The sequence below is a fragment of the Mercenaria mercenaria genome, chromosome 15, assembly GCF_021730395.1.
Source record: "Mercenaria mercenaria strain notata chromosome 15, MADL_Memer_1, whole genome shotgun sequence".
In the NCBI taxonomy this organism is placed as follows: domain Eukaryota; kingdom Metazoa; phylum Mollusca; class Bivalvia; order Venerida; family Veneridae; genus Mercenaria; species Mercenaria mercenaria.
This window is the reverse complement of record NC_069375.1, coordinates 47,736,825-47,753,845: the sequence shown is the minus strand read 5'-3', so window position 1 is coordinate 47,753,845 and position 17,021 is coordinate 47,736,825. Positions and strand designations below refer to the sequence as shown.

Sequence of the window (17,021 nt, the reverse complement as noted above, 5' to 3'; positions counted from 1 at the left end):
TTCAAAAATTTAAAGCAGACTATTCATGTACATTAAAGTATGTTATAGAAGATCTTTACCTTTTGATATCTTATACATGATATACATGAATTCAGTTTATTTGTTTATGTTAAGTTCAGTAATATGATATTTTAATGATTAAAGTAAATCAATTTGACCTTTGAATGAGATTTTTTTGACAATTTCCCCTTTAAGGACCTTATATCATTTTTCCTGAGCTATGTATTTTGAATGTCTATAAAATGTAATTGAATAGATTTTGTGTCAAGGGTTATATTTGATCAAGGTCATAAATTAACCTTTTGGAAATAGTTCCAGATATATCTGACTGAAATAAATAAAACGTAGTTTCCCTTTGGGGCCTCTTTTTTGGTTGATTCAAGCCAAAAAATCGTATATGTAATTCTTTCCTGATTCAGTATACTTTATAATAGTTAAATACGAATTTTCATGCTTTTTTCATAAGAAACCTCTTTTCACAGTTTTAAAATTCAATATACAGTAAATATCTGATCATGTCCCTTTTTAGTATGTATCTTGAGAAATATGAGTATTTTGAGGATTAACTTAGTATATCTGTCAATACCAAATGGTTGTCGGTCTATGTCAGTAATATGTTATCCATGTTTTAGATAATATGAAACATTACTATATAGATAATTTTCAATTTAAAGGAAACACTTTTTTCCAAGACATTTTTACCTCCCTTTTTTAACTGATTTAAAAGGAGGTTCCAGGGTAGATTGAGCGTGTCTCCTCCTCTTGTAGGATTTGGGATCCCTTTAAGTAATTTCATGCAAAATTTGGTACTTTCTTCACAAATGGGAACATCTTTGCCATTTTTTGTTCCATATCTTATTTGCTAAGGTGTTTCAACAGTAATTTAGTAACATCACACAAAGGAATTCAATACATGAAGGAAACAAAGACAAATTCAAACTTTAGCAAAAAGATGAAAATGTTTATTGTACAAAGACATTACCACTAGAAACTACAGAGTATGTTGTACACGTCCATGTGTTGCAAAGCACTTTAATCAAAATCTACGAGTACACTATAATATAAATTATTTTTGGACTTACCAGAATTTAACAAAATTTCAAAAAAATGCTACTAACAATGTGTTAGTTGGTAAATTTTTCCCAAACAAATCAGATTTTTTTCAAAGAATTTTTGCAAAAAAAAATCAAAAACTCGAAATTAGTAAAAATTAATCTCTTGTGAATACTTCTGATTTTACATTATTCAACTATGTATTTGAGCCACACCATGAAAGAACCAACAGAGTGCATTTGCGACCAGCATAGATCCAGACCAACGTAGTGGGTTTGCGACCAGCATGGATCCAGACCAGCCTGCGCATCCGTGCAGTCTGGTCAGGATCCATGCTGTCCACTAATGATTTCTCTAACTGCAACAGACTTTGAAAGCGAACAGCATGGATCCTGACCAGACTGCGCGGATGTGCAGGCTGGTCTGGACCCATGCTGGTCGCAAATGCACTATGTTGGTTTTCTCATGGTGCGGCTCATTTATAGAATCAAACAGCACTGCATTCTTGCAGAAGTTTGGGACCCAAAATATTCTTACTGACAGGTCTTGTCTTATCAAATGAAGGACCAATAATGACTATATAATACAAAGTATCTAAGATGCATGTTAAAAGTGAATGCAACCAAACTCCAACAAATTTTCGTGAATCATTTTTTATCTAGATGATTCATATAAAACAGGAAGTGAAACATACAACATTTTATAACATGATGATCTGAAAATATTTTGTAATATTTACATTTAATTTTTGCTTCATCTATTGAAAATCTACAAACATCACTTTCGTTTGAAATCACGTTTGTGTTTTCCACGTTATTATCTTCAACAAAAAGTATATACTAACAAAACTGAATATATTCTTCATATCACAAAACAATATGCATATTTAAAAGTTAAGATTACAAACTTTATGGTCAGTAATGGTGTCATGTCCAAAATAGTTTAGCATATTACTATCCTCTCTCAGCCAACAAGCATCCCATTCTCCCCACAACATAAGGAGCACTATTAGAGCACCAGGATTTCTTAGTGGCCATTACTTCTAATCTTAGGTCAAATCAGTTCTAATCTATAATCTGTCGAAATGATGAATTTGTAAGCAACTGGTATTTACAACAAAAGCTGGCCAGTTCAAGTTTTTTTCTGACCGAATTTTGTTCAATCACACTACAAAAACATGTTGCTAATGAATGGAACATGTAATAAAATAGCTTTGGATTAAATATTTATGTGAAGGGTTCATATGAGAGAGACAAATGTGAAGCATACACAGCTCCAAATTCACACAATTGAAAAAAAAGGTCCCTAAATCAAAAATATGCTATCCAGTACAACTTTATCACGTAAAGACAGGAAGTAGTATCAATCTTAAGAGAACCAGTCTGATTTAGGAGTCAAGTAGAACCAGTCTGATTTAGGAGTCAAGTAGAACCAGTCTGATTTAGGAGTCAAGTGTTAATCAGTTGCAAAATGGAAGGATGCCTCAATTTCATAAACTTCAAATTTTAGAACAAAAAGTTACAGATCTATGTAATTTAAATAACTGTAGCTACCCTATTAAGAATAATGTTGATAAATAATGTTAATTTCAAAGTCATATTTCATTATTATTAACTTTATTTACTTCTGTAATTACTTTAAATGACTGTGAGGGTTTACGTCTAGCCTTTGTCTTTGAAGAAGGACCATTTTTATTTATCAGTAAAATTTACACAATTATGAGATATTTGTACAAAAATGTGAATATCGATTTCTTAACACTGTCCATTATCACAGTTGTATTCAACGTTTACTATTGTTATGACCTATTCCCCTCATGGGCATCTTAAAGTTGGCCGCTGCCTGGAACTGTAACTGGTACGCCAAGGGATGGATCTTGAATCCGTATAACCTGAAATTATAGACAGAAAGCTGTAAAAATTTACAAAAACTAAAAAAATCTTTAACGTTTCAAACATGGACATATCCTTGCTCACTAAATTTATAACCTTGCATGCAAGGTAAAAGTTTATGGTGTTTTCTTTGGTCCTGGAAAAACTTGTTTCAAATCCCATGGTGAAGGACGATTCTCCCAACATAAATATGTCATAACAAATTACACTTATATATGAATGTGTGATCAGTGCTTTTCAGATTTACATAATACAGTGAGCAAGAAAAAGAATCTATCACTCCATGAAGGTACAGACTGGAATATCTAACTCTGAGTAACTTTGGTGGTAACTAGAGCCGTGCTCTGTGAAAACTTTATCAACTAAAGTCCTTTTAAAGACTGCAAATTCTGCTAATAAAACAAGACTACAGAATGGAGGAATCTATACAAAACAGGCCAAATTGTTCCATAGCAAATGTGTACCTAATTGTGAAACAAATTTGATACTACCTGAATAAAAGTTGATACAAGCCTTTACTTTATTTCTAACTCCCGAGGCATTTGATTAGTCATACGTTTGTACTATGTAAATTCATATTTCATAATGAAATATTGCTGTAACTAAACTTGCTACATTTTGTTTTTACAGTAAAGTCACTGTACTGCATAAATAAGGAAAAAGTTAGTCAAGGGAGACAAATCAGATAGAAATTAAAAACCAACAGAGTGTAAATCTTTCAGGTGAATGAAATTAAGAACAAGAGCACAGCAATGCAGAGCAATATAATTTATGCCCGAAGGTATGACCTTTGACCCGTAAGTGTGACCTTGACCTTGAAGCAAGCCATCTGAAACAAGCACTCTGTACGTCGACTTGATGTGGTGAACATTTGTGCAAAGTTTCTTTAAAATCCTTCAGGCATTTCAAGAGTTACAGAGCAGACACAAAACAAAATCATATGAACTTTGACCCCTAAGTGTGACCTTTACCTTGAAGCGAGCCATCCAAAACATGCCCTCCGCGCATTGTCTCAATGTGGTAAACATTTGTGTCAAGTTTATTCGAAATCCTTCAAGGGGTTCAAGAGTTACCGAACGGACACGTAATTGCTAACGAAAAGTACAAATGGATACTTATGTGGCTATCCTTTTGTTCTCTCTATTGTTATTTTAGCCAACTAAGAGAAAAAATAGCCACATAAGAGCTTACGGAACGAATGACATCAAAGAAAAATTACAGTTACCTATTGTTCCTAGCTATAGCCACCTAAGTATCCAAATGTTAGCACGGACAGACAGACATCAGAGTCATAACAAAATACGTCCCTTTGGGCGTATAAAAACAAGAACTATTGTTGAAGGAAAGATTTAACAAATTTCTATACCTTGGTACAAATTGATTGGCTGGGCGTTTAGGTCTATATTCTGGATGAACCATGAATAGCATGTGTGGGAACCCTGTACCGAAGTAAGCACCATCTGTGTGGTGGTGCCGTGAAGATTTGGGTGTATAAACATCTTGACATTTGGGACAATACAACTTTACCATGGCTTCACCAGGAACATCGGATAAACCTTCAAAAGAAAAACGAAATCCATTAATCAATTAGAAAACCAGCTAACATACCTTTTTTCCAAGCCAACATCAATATATAAATACATGTAGAATTAGAGCTAGATTCATACTCCTACTAAAACCTTGTCTTAAAAGTCTGGCTTCACTCTGTATCTCAGCCATCTAACAAATTTCATTAAATTCCCATGAGTAATTGAAATGTTACTGTCCGGACAAAAGTACACAAAGAGAGATAACTCCCCAATGCTTCTTTAATTAAAGTTTCAGTATTCTTTTACAGAACAGTTCAACTTTAAAACTGTTTTTAAATGAAAATGAGTCAAACACATGCTAACATTATGGCCATGGCATGTTGCCTTTTGTCCAAAAAACTGTAAAACATACTTACCTATTGGAAGCATTGGCTGATTTTCACAGTAAACTCTTGGACAGTAACCAAAGTCACCTTGCTGCCATTTTTCAATCTGAAATACAATCACTTTGTTAACTACAAACTGCAAGTATTTATCTTCAAAACAGCATCTTATCAATTCCCATGTTTCTTGGAATTATATTCTTATGAATGTTTGTTTGTTTTGACGAGTCTTAATTTGCACAGATGCATTTCAGGTCATAATCATATGGCGACTTCCCAGCCCTTCATGGTAAAATAAGACCAACTGCATTATTTAAGGTATGAGTGGATTCCTTGGTACAGATGAGGGGCAAGTGATCCCTAACAACCCAGCCATACAGGCCCCTTCCTTTTGAAATCATGACATACAAAAAATGTATTGTTTTCAGGTAACATTGTAACATGTCATCTGCCTGACGAAGAAAAATACCTGAAACAACTGTATCTTGACATAAAAAAGTATACCATCTGTGCAATGCCTCTATTTGTCATAATGTATCTTGCATGTATAAGTCCGTACAACATCTCTGCAGCTTGTTCTATCAGATCACTTTGGTTAGGATTGTCTTCCAGCTCATCATCTGTGAAAATAGAATAAAAATGAATAAAATGAGTGAAATGAATGAAGTGAACTGAATGAAGTGAATGAAGTCCATTAAGTGAATGAATGAATGACTGTGTGTGTTTGGGTTTTTTTTTAAACAAGTTTTCAGCTATATAAACGATGGTGTCTTCTTGTAGAAGTGAGCGCAATGCCTATGTTTATAGTTCTGCCTCACTGGAATAGGCACTGGACATAATACCCCACAAATTAACATTATACTGACCATGTTGAGTGGCAAGTGAGGAAGCTACTTCCAACATTTTTCAAGCCTTTTGTATTCATGACAGGTCCAGGACGCAAACCTAGGACCTCCTGCACTCGAAGCGGTTGCTCTACCACTAGGATATCGAGTCAGTTTAAAATGAACGGATGGATGAAATGCTTGTAAACTGACTATTAAAGTAAGAGATTCAAATAAAGGTAAATCATCCAATTTTTGAGGGCTTAAATTAATTAGTAACAGGGTACCATTAAAGTAACAGAAAATACATGAAACAGCATCATATGGCTTGAATTTGAAAATGGTCATTTTAAGCTAATAAGTTAATTTATGAATTTAATAGACTACAGCAAATTCCCTACCAACTCAAGACCATGAAAGGCTTATCATGAAAATGCCATTTCAAAATACCTCACAGTAGAACATACTGCATATAAACTGACTGTTTCATTGAATTAATTCTCGATTTCAGACTAGAAGTTGTATCTTTTGACACAGCACTTCAATGCCTCCAGAGCAATGATTTTTTCCTATTCACAACAAGCTTCTTGTACATTTTTATGTGTGTAGTGTACAAATTTTACCTGGTTCTAAATCTAGAATCATGTCTAGAGCTTGTCTGTAGTGTGGTACTTGCTCATTTAATCCTGTCAAGTTGAATTTATCCTGTATATAGTCTTCATCCACCTGTAAAAGTAATTTTTTATTTATCTTTACTTTTTGTTCTTACGTGAGAATAAATGTGTAAAAATTTCAGGTAAGTATGGGTGTAATAGCGAACGACCAATGACTCATTCCTTAGCTGGTTCACATGTCAACAGACTATTCCGAGAACTTGTGTACATGTAGTTTAACAACATATGGACACAGCTGCATAGTTTTAACAAGAAAATGTTCCTCACAAAACTTCCTTGTTTTAATCAGACCTCGCAAAATCTTCTATTTTCCAAAATAAAATTCATACATAAATTCATGAATGTCATAATTGTTGCCCATAAATTAATATCCTGTATACCAACCTCACAAAAGAATTCATTCCCCCTGAGTCCACAGAACCAAGATATCCATGAAACTTCTTCTGAACTACTCATCCTCAAAGGTTATTCTGAAATCAAAAAGACCAAATCAATCATACTCTAGTTACCTTTGCTGCCAAGTTAATTCATTACAATATTTATGTTATAGAAATCCAATGAATACATTGGAGAGGGGAGGGTGGGGCTTAGTGGTGTTGTGTGTGGGGGAGGGGAGGTGGGATCAAGTCACACTGTCACAATTTAGGTCATTAAATGACTTTGAGGTTTGAATGGTGGGAGAAAACCCGAAGTGCCCATCTTGTCATTATTTCAGGCATCTTTAGACTGAACCAACAGCCTTTCATAAGATAATCACTTTTTCACAGAAATCTTCATCTCTGAGTTTTGAAAAAAAAAAATGCTTTAAAAGGTGGTAATGCCTTTTTATATGGAAGGAAATTGCCCTTTGCCTCTTCACGAGCACTTGCTATATAATACAGTCAGCAGGTCATTTTATTGCAGCTGACATGCGACTATTTAGTGTAGCTGAAACTTAGCAATCATTTTAACAGACTTTAGATTGAATGTAGCTATATTATCTGAATCGCAGAATTATCCAAGGGATCAATTTTAATGTGTTATCAAGTTGTTATAAACTCTAAATTGTTTCTGCTGTCTTTTCATCTGAAACTATGTATCACATTGATACATTATTATGTACAGTGACACAAGATCATTTTATAGGTGATAATGTCCAAAAATACGTCAGATATTATGATATATTAAAATTACTGTAACTTTTATTCAAGTACAGATATTTCATAATTTAAACTGTTTTGTGAAGCTCTTCTTAAGCTCTTTCTTTCTGTGTGAAATTTCTCATGTCAAGAAACTTTTAAAAAATGACTGAAGTTGCTAAAGCACCATGCCCCTTTTAGGCCCTGGAAGAAACACTACTAGTACTAGATCAGTAGACTTACTTATTTGGCATATGGGGATGACTTAATTTATGATATGTTATTTTATAGTTGTCATCCCTCTAAGCCTTACCTGTATCTGCATTTTACTGTTAGGAAAATGAAGACATTAAAAAATCCAAGAAAGTCATAAAATACTGGTCACTTACTCATGTTACTTGCTCCAATAAATTAAACATTAATTTTCAAGTAGAGACTTGAAATGGGTTGAATATAACTCATAACTGTAAAAAAGAGACTTAAATCTTCGAAAATATGTGTAAACTGGTGCGAGGAGAAATCTACCTTGACACCGGTTTCAATAGTCAATACACAGCAGACTGCCGATGACACTAAATTGTAGAAACAAAACACAACATATACATGATATACATTCAAAAAATGTCATCGAGGCAAATTTATGCTTTAATGTCAACATGAATTAATTATAAATCAGAGATGTAATCGTTACAAATACATTGGAAACATAATTTCCAAACAGATTTCAATCGGGATTTCCTAACAGAAATATGCAGAATAAGTTTGGATGTGACAGAACAGCGACAGTAAAAAGTTTTCACGTAGTCCAAAATATATGTGTTTATGCTCATTTTACCTTCAACATTCATTATTTTATTATTTTACATTTTATTTTCAATTTGCATTCAGCAGGGCCTCCACTGTCGATCGCCAATGTTGCCATTTGCGATAATTTTAAGAATTTGGTGCTAAATTTTGCGAACTGGCGAAAATTAGTGCCGCATAGTTTTTTTCCTTGGCATTTGTTTTTTTCCGTAGTGATATAAGTGGCCCAAGAATTGATTCCCCATACACATATTTACCTAGGCGGTGGTAGTGAATAAAGTCGATAACCAGTCTAGGTGGCGTATTTGACAATTCGACTATTGAAGTTGGCTGACACTTTGAGAAGATAATTGCGTAATAATGTGTGAATCGATGACTAATCAGTAATCAAAACATCTGCCAGCTTGTGTGTTTGACCTCTGCCGAGAATTCACCAAAATTAACGCTGATTACGGTGTACTTTATGTGTTGCGATTTTTACAAAAAAAGACCGACATGTTTGTGGCATGCAGTTGTATGACTGACGAATTTTAAATAAGACTTAGTACGAAAGATACATTTAATTTGTTACTTTTTGCAAGATAATTTTGTAATTCCTCAGTTTTTATAAAAGATTTTAATGATTGATCCGAAAACATGACTGTAACGCCTAAAGAGTAAAGTAGAATGTAGCATTTTCTTTTTTTACATGTAAAATATACAATGTACGCAGGTTTAAATAGTTAAACCTACCGTTATTTATCATATTCTAGTAATATATGTTAAAATTAACCTTTAAAACTCCTTTCATATCCAATATATGTCAACTGTGTACACTTTTCAATACATATTCAGCCATTTTTCATGTACATTCAACAGGTTATAATATATTTAGAATCGACTTACGACGAAAACAATTTCACATGTGAACTATTTGCGAGGTGATCAAGAGGGAAAATATTTTGTCTAAAACTGATTCTCAAAATAAATTGTGTTTACACAACATTCAGAACAGACCCGCAATGTTGCACACCCTAACACCACACTGGCCATAGCTTTATCAGATCAAGTGGTTCCAACGTTGTTTGAATGGTGAATTTTACGCCAATCAGGTGGAGAAATATGGCCGATACTACAAATTTCCGGTATTATAAGTATGATTTAAAGGAATTTCTACCCGTTAAATAACGGATCAAATGAAAACGATGGGTGCACCTGGAGCGCAAATGTGTCTATGTTTTAGCACATGTGTCCATTTAGCTGAGATTTGTGCCGTTTATTCAAACAATTCTGTACAGTCCGGCGGGGGAAGGAGATTTTTTACAGTTTTTGACAATATCGCCTCAAATGTTGTGTTTATCGGGAACAAGTAACTGTTAAAACACTTTTTATGTAAAGGGCTACATCTTAAAACAAAGCGTGTGTATTTTCGTAGATTTATTCAGAGTTGTTTCTGAAAAATCGGCCGAAAACCTAATGCAACGCCGTTTCGAGTGGGTCGCTATGCAACGCAATCAAGTGGATACCGTTCTGTGTCTTACTTGCGAAGTATTATCCGTCTTAAAAACAGTCATTAAGGCCTAACAATGAATAAATTTAGAGAGTTTTATATCATTATAATAATCCCGCCATTTCTAATACATTGTACTTTTACATTTTTATGCTCGCTTAACATTTAACATATTTTTGTGGACATTGTCAAGAAACATCAACACAAAAAACATAAAGCAAGGATGAACACCGAACAATATCATAAAGTAAATAATAGTATTAGTTCGTTAAAACAAGAACCATTTCACTGATATTTATCTCCTCCGCGAATGGTACTGAACAGCATACCAAAGGCGGATTGACTCTTTAAAATCAGTATAGTTACAGTTGGTAAATTTTAGTCCTTTAAAACCAATACATTGCGATTTCATTACTGTTGTGCATTTAAGCTGTTCATACAAAATAAATAAAATTTGGTCCATGATAAAAGTATTGATCAGTTGTTTGTATATATTTTCATTCATATTCCTGGTGAAACGTTCATTTATTTTCAGAGAGATAAATCACAGAGACCGTTAAAATTGGTCAGGGAAAAGACAAGATTTTCTTTTTGTCCTCCATAAAACAGAAACAACGTAATAAAACTCTATGGTCGCCGTTCAAAAATGAAAATACAAATGAAATACAGACACCAATAAAAAAAAACGGACCAGCAATTCTAAGAGAGACGTGTCACCAAGCAAACGATTAAAAGCGTTTTCTCTATGTGCTCAAAGTGAATAAAAAAACACACACAAAAACCCCGAAAATTCTGCTAATTCCAACTTCAAGCACCAAAATATCAAGAAAAAAACCCTGTTCGCAATAAGGAATTAGAAGAAAGAGTTTTATCTGATGAAATGTTTGAAGAATTAACAAAGGAAGAGACAGATTTTTTAGATATAGACATTGCAAGCGACAAGGCTGTCCTGAGACAACTTTCTGAAGCAAAAGATACATTATTTTACATTATTTCTAACTCTTATCAAATCGAATAAGTACCCCTTGGCAAACATCGATTTTCTTCTTTAGTTACAGACAGTTAAATAGTACAACTGTGACACGTCCCTCTTAGTATTATTGCTAGTCCGTTTATTTTCTTTCACTGGTGTCTGTATAAGCCATAGAGGTTTATTACGTCGTTTCTGTTTTATGGAGGACAAAGAAAATTGTGTCTTTTTCCCTGGCCAATTTTAACGTTCTCTGTGATTTATCTCTCTGAAAATAAATGAAGGCTACACCAGGAATATGAATGAAAATGTGTACAAACAACTGATCAATACTTTTATCATGGACTAAACTTTATTTATTTTGTATGAACGGCTTAAATGCACAGCAAATCAGTAATGAAATCGCATTGTATTGGTTTTAAGGGACTAAAAAGTAACCAACTGTTACTATACTGATTTAAAGAGTCAACCCGCTTTTGGCATGCTGTTCAGTACCATTCGTGGATGAGATAGATATCCTTGAACTGGTTCTTGTTTTTACAAACTGTAACTATTATTTACTAAATGATCTTGTTCGATGTTCATCCTTGCTTTATGTTTTTGTGTAGATGTTTTTGACAGTGTCCGCAAAAATATGTTAAATGTTAAGCGAGCATAAAAATGTAAAAGCACAATATATTAGAAAGGCGGGATCATTATAATGATATAAAACTCTCTAAATTTATTCATTGTTAGCCTTTAATGACTGTTTTTAAGACGGATAATACTTCGCAAGTAAGACACAGAACGGTATCCACTTGATTGCGTTGCATAGCGACCCACTCGAAACGGCGTTGCATCAGGTTTTCGGCCGATTTTTCAGAAACAACTCTGAATAATTCTATGAAAATACACACGCTTTGTTTTAAGAGGTAACCCTTTACATAAAAAGTGTTTAAACAGTTACTTGCTGCCGCTAAACACTATATTTGAGGTGATATTGTCAAAAACTGTCAAAAATCTCCTTCCCCCGCCGGACTGTACAGAAGTGTTTGAATAAGCGGCACAAATCTCAGCTAAATTGACACATGTGCTAAAACATAGACACATTTGCGCTCCAGGTGCACCCATCGTTTTCATTTGATTCGTTATTTAATGGGTAGAAATTCCTTCAAATCATACTTACAATTCCGGAAATTTGTAGTATCGGCCATATTTCTCCATCTGATCGGCGTAAAATTCACCATTCAAACAACGTTGGAACCACTTGATCTGATAAAGCTATGGCCAGTGTGAACACAGGTACACGCCGACACTTTAACCATATCGACATTAAGGATAAATCCCGCTTTCCGGTATTTCCGTAAATAGGGCCAGGGGGGCTGGCGAGATTAACTGATATAAAGACCTTGTACAATATTAGCGATTATTTTTGCCAGAAGATAAGGTTTTAGGAAAGTTCTTACTTTCTCACAATGGAAATACTATTCTACGACATCGGCAACATTTTTGTTTGCAAAAATAATCTGTTTACCTTGAAAAATGCGTATAATTTCACACCTTCGGTATCGAGCCACGGAAGCGGCAGTGTAGAATAAAAGCTAAAATTTCAAAAATAAAGTAAACTTTGAGGATATTTTTGCTACATCTTAATTACAACAATGTTTAATGATAATCTGCAATACTTTTTTTATTCATTTTCTTTGTTTAAAACTTGAAAAAAGGATAATCTAAACACTACCGCCATGTAGCGTCATGGCCGATACCCCCTCACCGTAAAACCGGGAACGGGCGTTTATTAGTGGTTAATACCGGAAAACGGGATTTTATCCATAATGTTGATATCAAGAATACTGTGGAAAGAAAAAAGTCGATGTTTATACATAAAAATGTATATAAGTTTTTTTGTAATTCTTTACCTAGTCAGTTGAAAAAGAAATTATTTTCAGTGTAAGTAGTGTTCTTTCACTTAGGATTGTGTCATATTCTTCATAATTTGAAGATTTAAGGCGACAAGGAGTTTGCTCGCACACTCAGGGGTTCCACTAGACCCGAAAACCCAAGAGTCCCAGGACCCTTGGGCCCAAATTTTGAAGGGTCCTTTTCCAAAATACAGGAGTCCTGTCCCAACACGTCAATATAATTTACTATATTTTTTTATTCAGTAATACGTAGATCTTTACCTAGAAGAAAACAATAAACCCAAGATCATGTCACAGCATAATAAAAATGTCAGTCTCAGGTCATATAGTCTCATATTGTAAACTAATATTTATCAAAATTCATGTTATTTTAATTAGGTTTTTCTTCAATATTTCATTTCATTTTTAATAACAGAACAGTGCTAAAACACTCTAGAAAAATGTATCCAAAATGTACTATCCGAATACTATTACACTTTCAGAATGTCATCGGAAAGTAGTTTTTGCTCAGTTTATTTGGCAAACTAAGCTAAATCAGCAATAGTTCGTCAAATAATGATGCTACTTATCATAAAAAACTGCATTGAAAGTCAGGTTTTTTTTTTTTAGGAATTTTGGAAATATGTTGTTGTTGTTGTTCTAGTTCGCTATCGTGTAGCTGTTAACTCTAGTGCGAATGTGTTGCCACATCATTGTCATCCTTGGTACTTTTTAAACTCGTGCTTAAACTCATTTGCTTATTTAATTATATGTCAATATTGGGAAGAAGTTTATTCCGATTTGCTGCTGAAGCGACCAGAATTTTGAATATATTGGCTGAAAACTTCTATTAATTCTCTCCTTGCCTCAACCCTGATATCAGCCAGTTCTCCTACTAGGGTGGCCATTGATATATTTCCACAACTAATATTTTCTCTATATAGTATTGTCTCTATGTCCCGTTCAAGTGTCTCTCTTTGTTTTGTGAATCTGGCACAATGGAATATGTAATGTTGTGCTGTTTCTGGAACTTTGCATTGGCAGCACATTGCTGATTTTGTTGAATCAATTTTTGACCAGTGTGCATTTAATCTTGTGTGTCCACTTAATAGCTGATTGATCATACAAAAAGTTTCCCTGTTTTCCTCTCCCACCAAAGACCTAACTCCTGCTTGCTGATAAACTTCTTGAATATTTTCAACATTTTCTGACAGGCTGTATTTATTGTTCCATTTTTCTTTTATTTTTTCTTTCATAATTTTGACAACTTCCCTTGCATCTCTCTTCTCTATGTTCTCCTCAGTATCTGACATCGGGTGTAATTAGACCCGTGAACGGACATTCTAAACTTATTTTGGCTTTTGAAATTCATCAAAATTTGTGAAGTTTCTTGTTGAAATTACGATATGATCACTAAACAATGGTCTAATTTAAAGTTGGCATGAAAAAATCTTGCAGGGCACTTTTCACATGCTCGGTAATCAGCTGCTTACGATAATTAAATAATTGGCGCCTTTTTTTGACAGTACACAGGATTCGCTTTATCAATTAATTTCAACACTTCATTGATTTCTTGTTACCTATGTGCACTCGCCGTGACGTAACTTGCTGATAAAAATCAGCGAGGCATGTCTACAAGAGAAAGGGCGGGATTTAGCAAAAATCAAAAGCTGTAGAGCATGACCGCGAGTGTTTATTTTGAATACACGTGTCTATCGTGGAAATAGTTTTACTGAAGGAAATTAATGATAAGAGAAAGGATTATCAAAGAAAAATGCCCCCGGCTCCCGAAGGACGCACAGGCAAGTATTCTGCCGGGTCCTTTGAGCGTCTTTTGAAAATCTCCCGGGTCCGGACCCGGAGTCCCGGGTCAAATGGAACCCCTGACACTCACTACATCTAGTGTTTCCTGCAGGCCTTTTTAACATGGCGCAGCGCCATGCCCAGTTTGAATTGCCGCCAAGGTGCCCTTCAAGCTGCCCGTTTGCGCCATGTGCCCTTATATTTTATCAGACTTTTGTATTTATCTTGAAAAGTGCCCTTTCAAAACCAGCCTGGATAGCCAATGTCCGCGGGGCATGTTCCGTGTATTGTACCGTCAATTATCGGCTTTGATCAAAAGGTCGACACGTGGGTGCATCAACCGTGAACTGACAGGATTATGCAATCAATTACTGTTTTATGATTCTTTAATTGGAAACAGTAGATGAAAATTTGTTGTTTTTAGCACGTCGGCGGAGAAGCTACATTTAGCCTTTTTACGGAAGAGATGACTGAAAACGGTCAGTTAACACATGATTAAAGGATAATTATTTTAAAAGGTTGTAATCAATTAAAATGTAGATTGATTGTCGCACATTTATGATGCGCTCATTAGGCCTTTAAAAATAAAATGTTGAATGTTTGCCCTTTGCCGATCGCCGACCAACCCATGAAAAATGACCAGACTCAAAATGTTTTACATCGATTTTATCTACAAGATACATTTTATTCCTTCACGGGTATCATTTATAAAAATAATATAAGATAAACATTTAAGCTTCAGAATGATACCAAATTCATTAAAATCGACAAATGTCTTGTTTAATAATTACGAAGTCGTACTTTCCAAAGCACATTCATGACGCGCCGATGCAGAAGTCGCCACCATCTTGAAAATTTGAAAACGTACATCCATATGAAAATAACCGATAACCTAGCGATTAAGTTATAAAACCTGATCGAGATTTAAATGAATAAACTAAAAATGCAAGGCCATAGTTTTGTTTTAGTAAATAATTTGTCAAAATAATTTTATAAGGCCGAAATTTAAGTTGAAAGTGCACGGCCGCATTCAAGCAAACCGAAATTTTGAGATATTATTCGCAGAGAACCATAGGTATTCACATGTATGTTTAATTAACGTAATACTGTATGATTAGATAGAAAAAAAAAACAGATTCATAGTCAATCATTAATTCAAACTAGTGTATGTATCGCAGAAACTTGATAAAAATAGTGGCAGACGATCTAATCTAGCAAATTTCACAGCATGTACTTTTTACGTAGCATTCTACTTTCGTTTTCGTATGCCCAAAACAATAGAAAAATGTAACTTTCCATGTAGATTTGTCTTCTAAATCTTACTGACAACGAAGACCAATGGGTTTAATCAGCGATATAGGTACACAGTCATTGATTACATGTAGATTTGACGAACTGCCTAGGCTCTTAAAGTAATTCAATGGTGAAAAGGTATGTGATGATTGACAAAATAAAGTTGCGCATTGATAGTTGTTCAATAAAACTTGTTGCTTATTAAATTATCACCATATATCTGTCTCTGAAAATGCAAGCCAGCACTTCATGTTGGTAACAAAATAAGAATATTTGAAAGTATGGTAAACATTATCTAAGGAATAATATAAAATATCTACCCCATATCTGAGATATGAAAGATTCTCAAATGCAATGTGAAAATAGTATGTAAAATGGTGTCTGTAAAATGATGCCAGCAAGCGTACTTGGACGAATGCCCTTTCAGTGCCAAACCGCGCATTAAAAGTGCCCTTTTTCAAGGGAAGCACCATGCCCCTTTTAGAGTCTGCAGGAAACACTAACATCTTATAAATGAATGGCAATCCGATAAGACCCGACATAACCGATAGACGTCAAAATGTAATGTCAGGTCTTATTAAACATCTACGTTCCCGTAAGGAGTTGGACGTCTATGGAAGATAGATTTAAAGGACTAGCAGTAGCAGTCCCAAAACGTCCGATAATTTATTTCTACTACTAGCTCAGATAAATTTTATCTCTGTGGTACAATAAATGTCTGCGTCTGGATATAAAATGATGATGAAAAAAGGTTTTACAAGTGCGTAGGAGTTACTGTTAGAGGCTAGTGATGGGCAGGGCAAGTATAATTTCCATGGCGTGTCCGTGACTCGAATGACAGACACCGATCCGGCCTCCGTCCACTCCCAACAGATTTTGGAAAAAAATATTAAAAATACTTATTTCTTAAATTGTAAACTAAAGTTTCTGTATAAAAATGATACTTGAAACGTAATAAACAAACCTATAATGTTGAAAAGCAAGAAAAATTGATTTTTCCCTTTACGCCGGAAGCGGAAACTTATTGGAGGTGGCTCCGTGAAAACCGACAAATTAGTTTTATTTACTTTAGGCAAGAGTCCACTAAATATATCCTGATAATAGGAGTCAAGGTTTAAGGTCAGTAATTCAAATCCTTCTTTGTTTCATATAAAAAACGACAACTTCAGGTCGTCTTTACGTATCTTTAGACAACATCACTTTTTCCTACACCTATTTTTCATGAAAGTTCTATCACAAATTAACGAAAAAATGAAAAGAAAATTGGGGGTTATGTAGTTCCTAGTGAAATGCCAGTCAGTTGTGGTCT

At 34.4% G+C, this 17,021-nt stretch overlaps 1 protein-coding gene across 1 annotated transcript; it reads right to left on the bottom strand.

Moving 5' to 3' along the window:
* Nucleotides 1–947: 947 nt before the first annotated feature.
* On the bottom strand, nt 948–16,782 carry LOC123552348 (casein kinase II subunit beta). Its single transcript, XM_045341950.2, has 7 exons — nt 16,677–16,782; nt 6,740–6,825; nt 6,305–6,407; nt 5,362–5,477; nt 4,891–4,966; nt 4,312–4,501; nt 948–2,944 (listed from the first exon to the last, which is right to left on the bottom strand). The coding sequence occupies exons 2-7, from the start codon at nt 6,809–6,811 to the stop codon at nt 2,836–2,838; spliced, it is 666 nt and encodes a 221-aa protein (XP_045197885.1). The 5' UTR covers nt 6,812–6,825; nt 16,677–16,782; the 3' UTR covers nt 948–2,835.
* Nucleotides 16,783–17,021: the final 239 nt, after the last annotated feature.

Coding starts and splice junctions, on each gene's coding strand:
- LOC123552348 (XM_045341950.2), bottom strand. CDS start 6,811: ATGAGTAGTTCAGAAGAAGTTTCATGGATATCTTGGTTCTGTGGACTC. Junction 5,478..6,304: donor GATTCTAGATTTAGAACCAG/GTAAAATTTGTA, acceptor CTATTTTCACAG/ATGATGAGCTGGAAGACAAT. Junction 2,945..4,311: donor GCCAATCAATTTGTACCAAG/GTATAGAAATTT, acceptor CTATAATTTCAG/GTTATACGGATTCAAGATCC.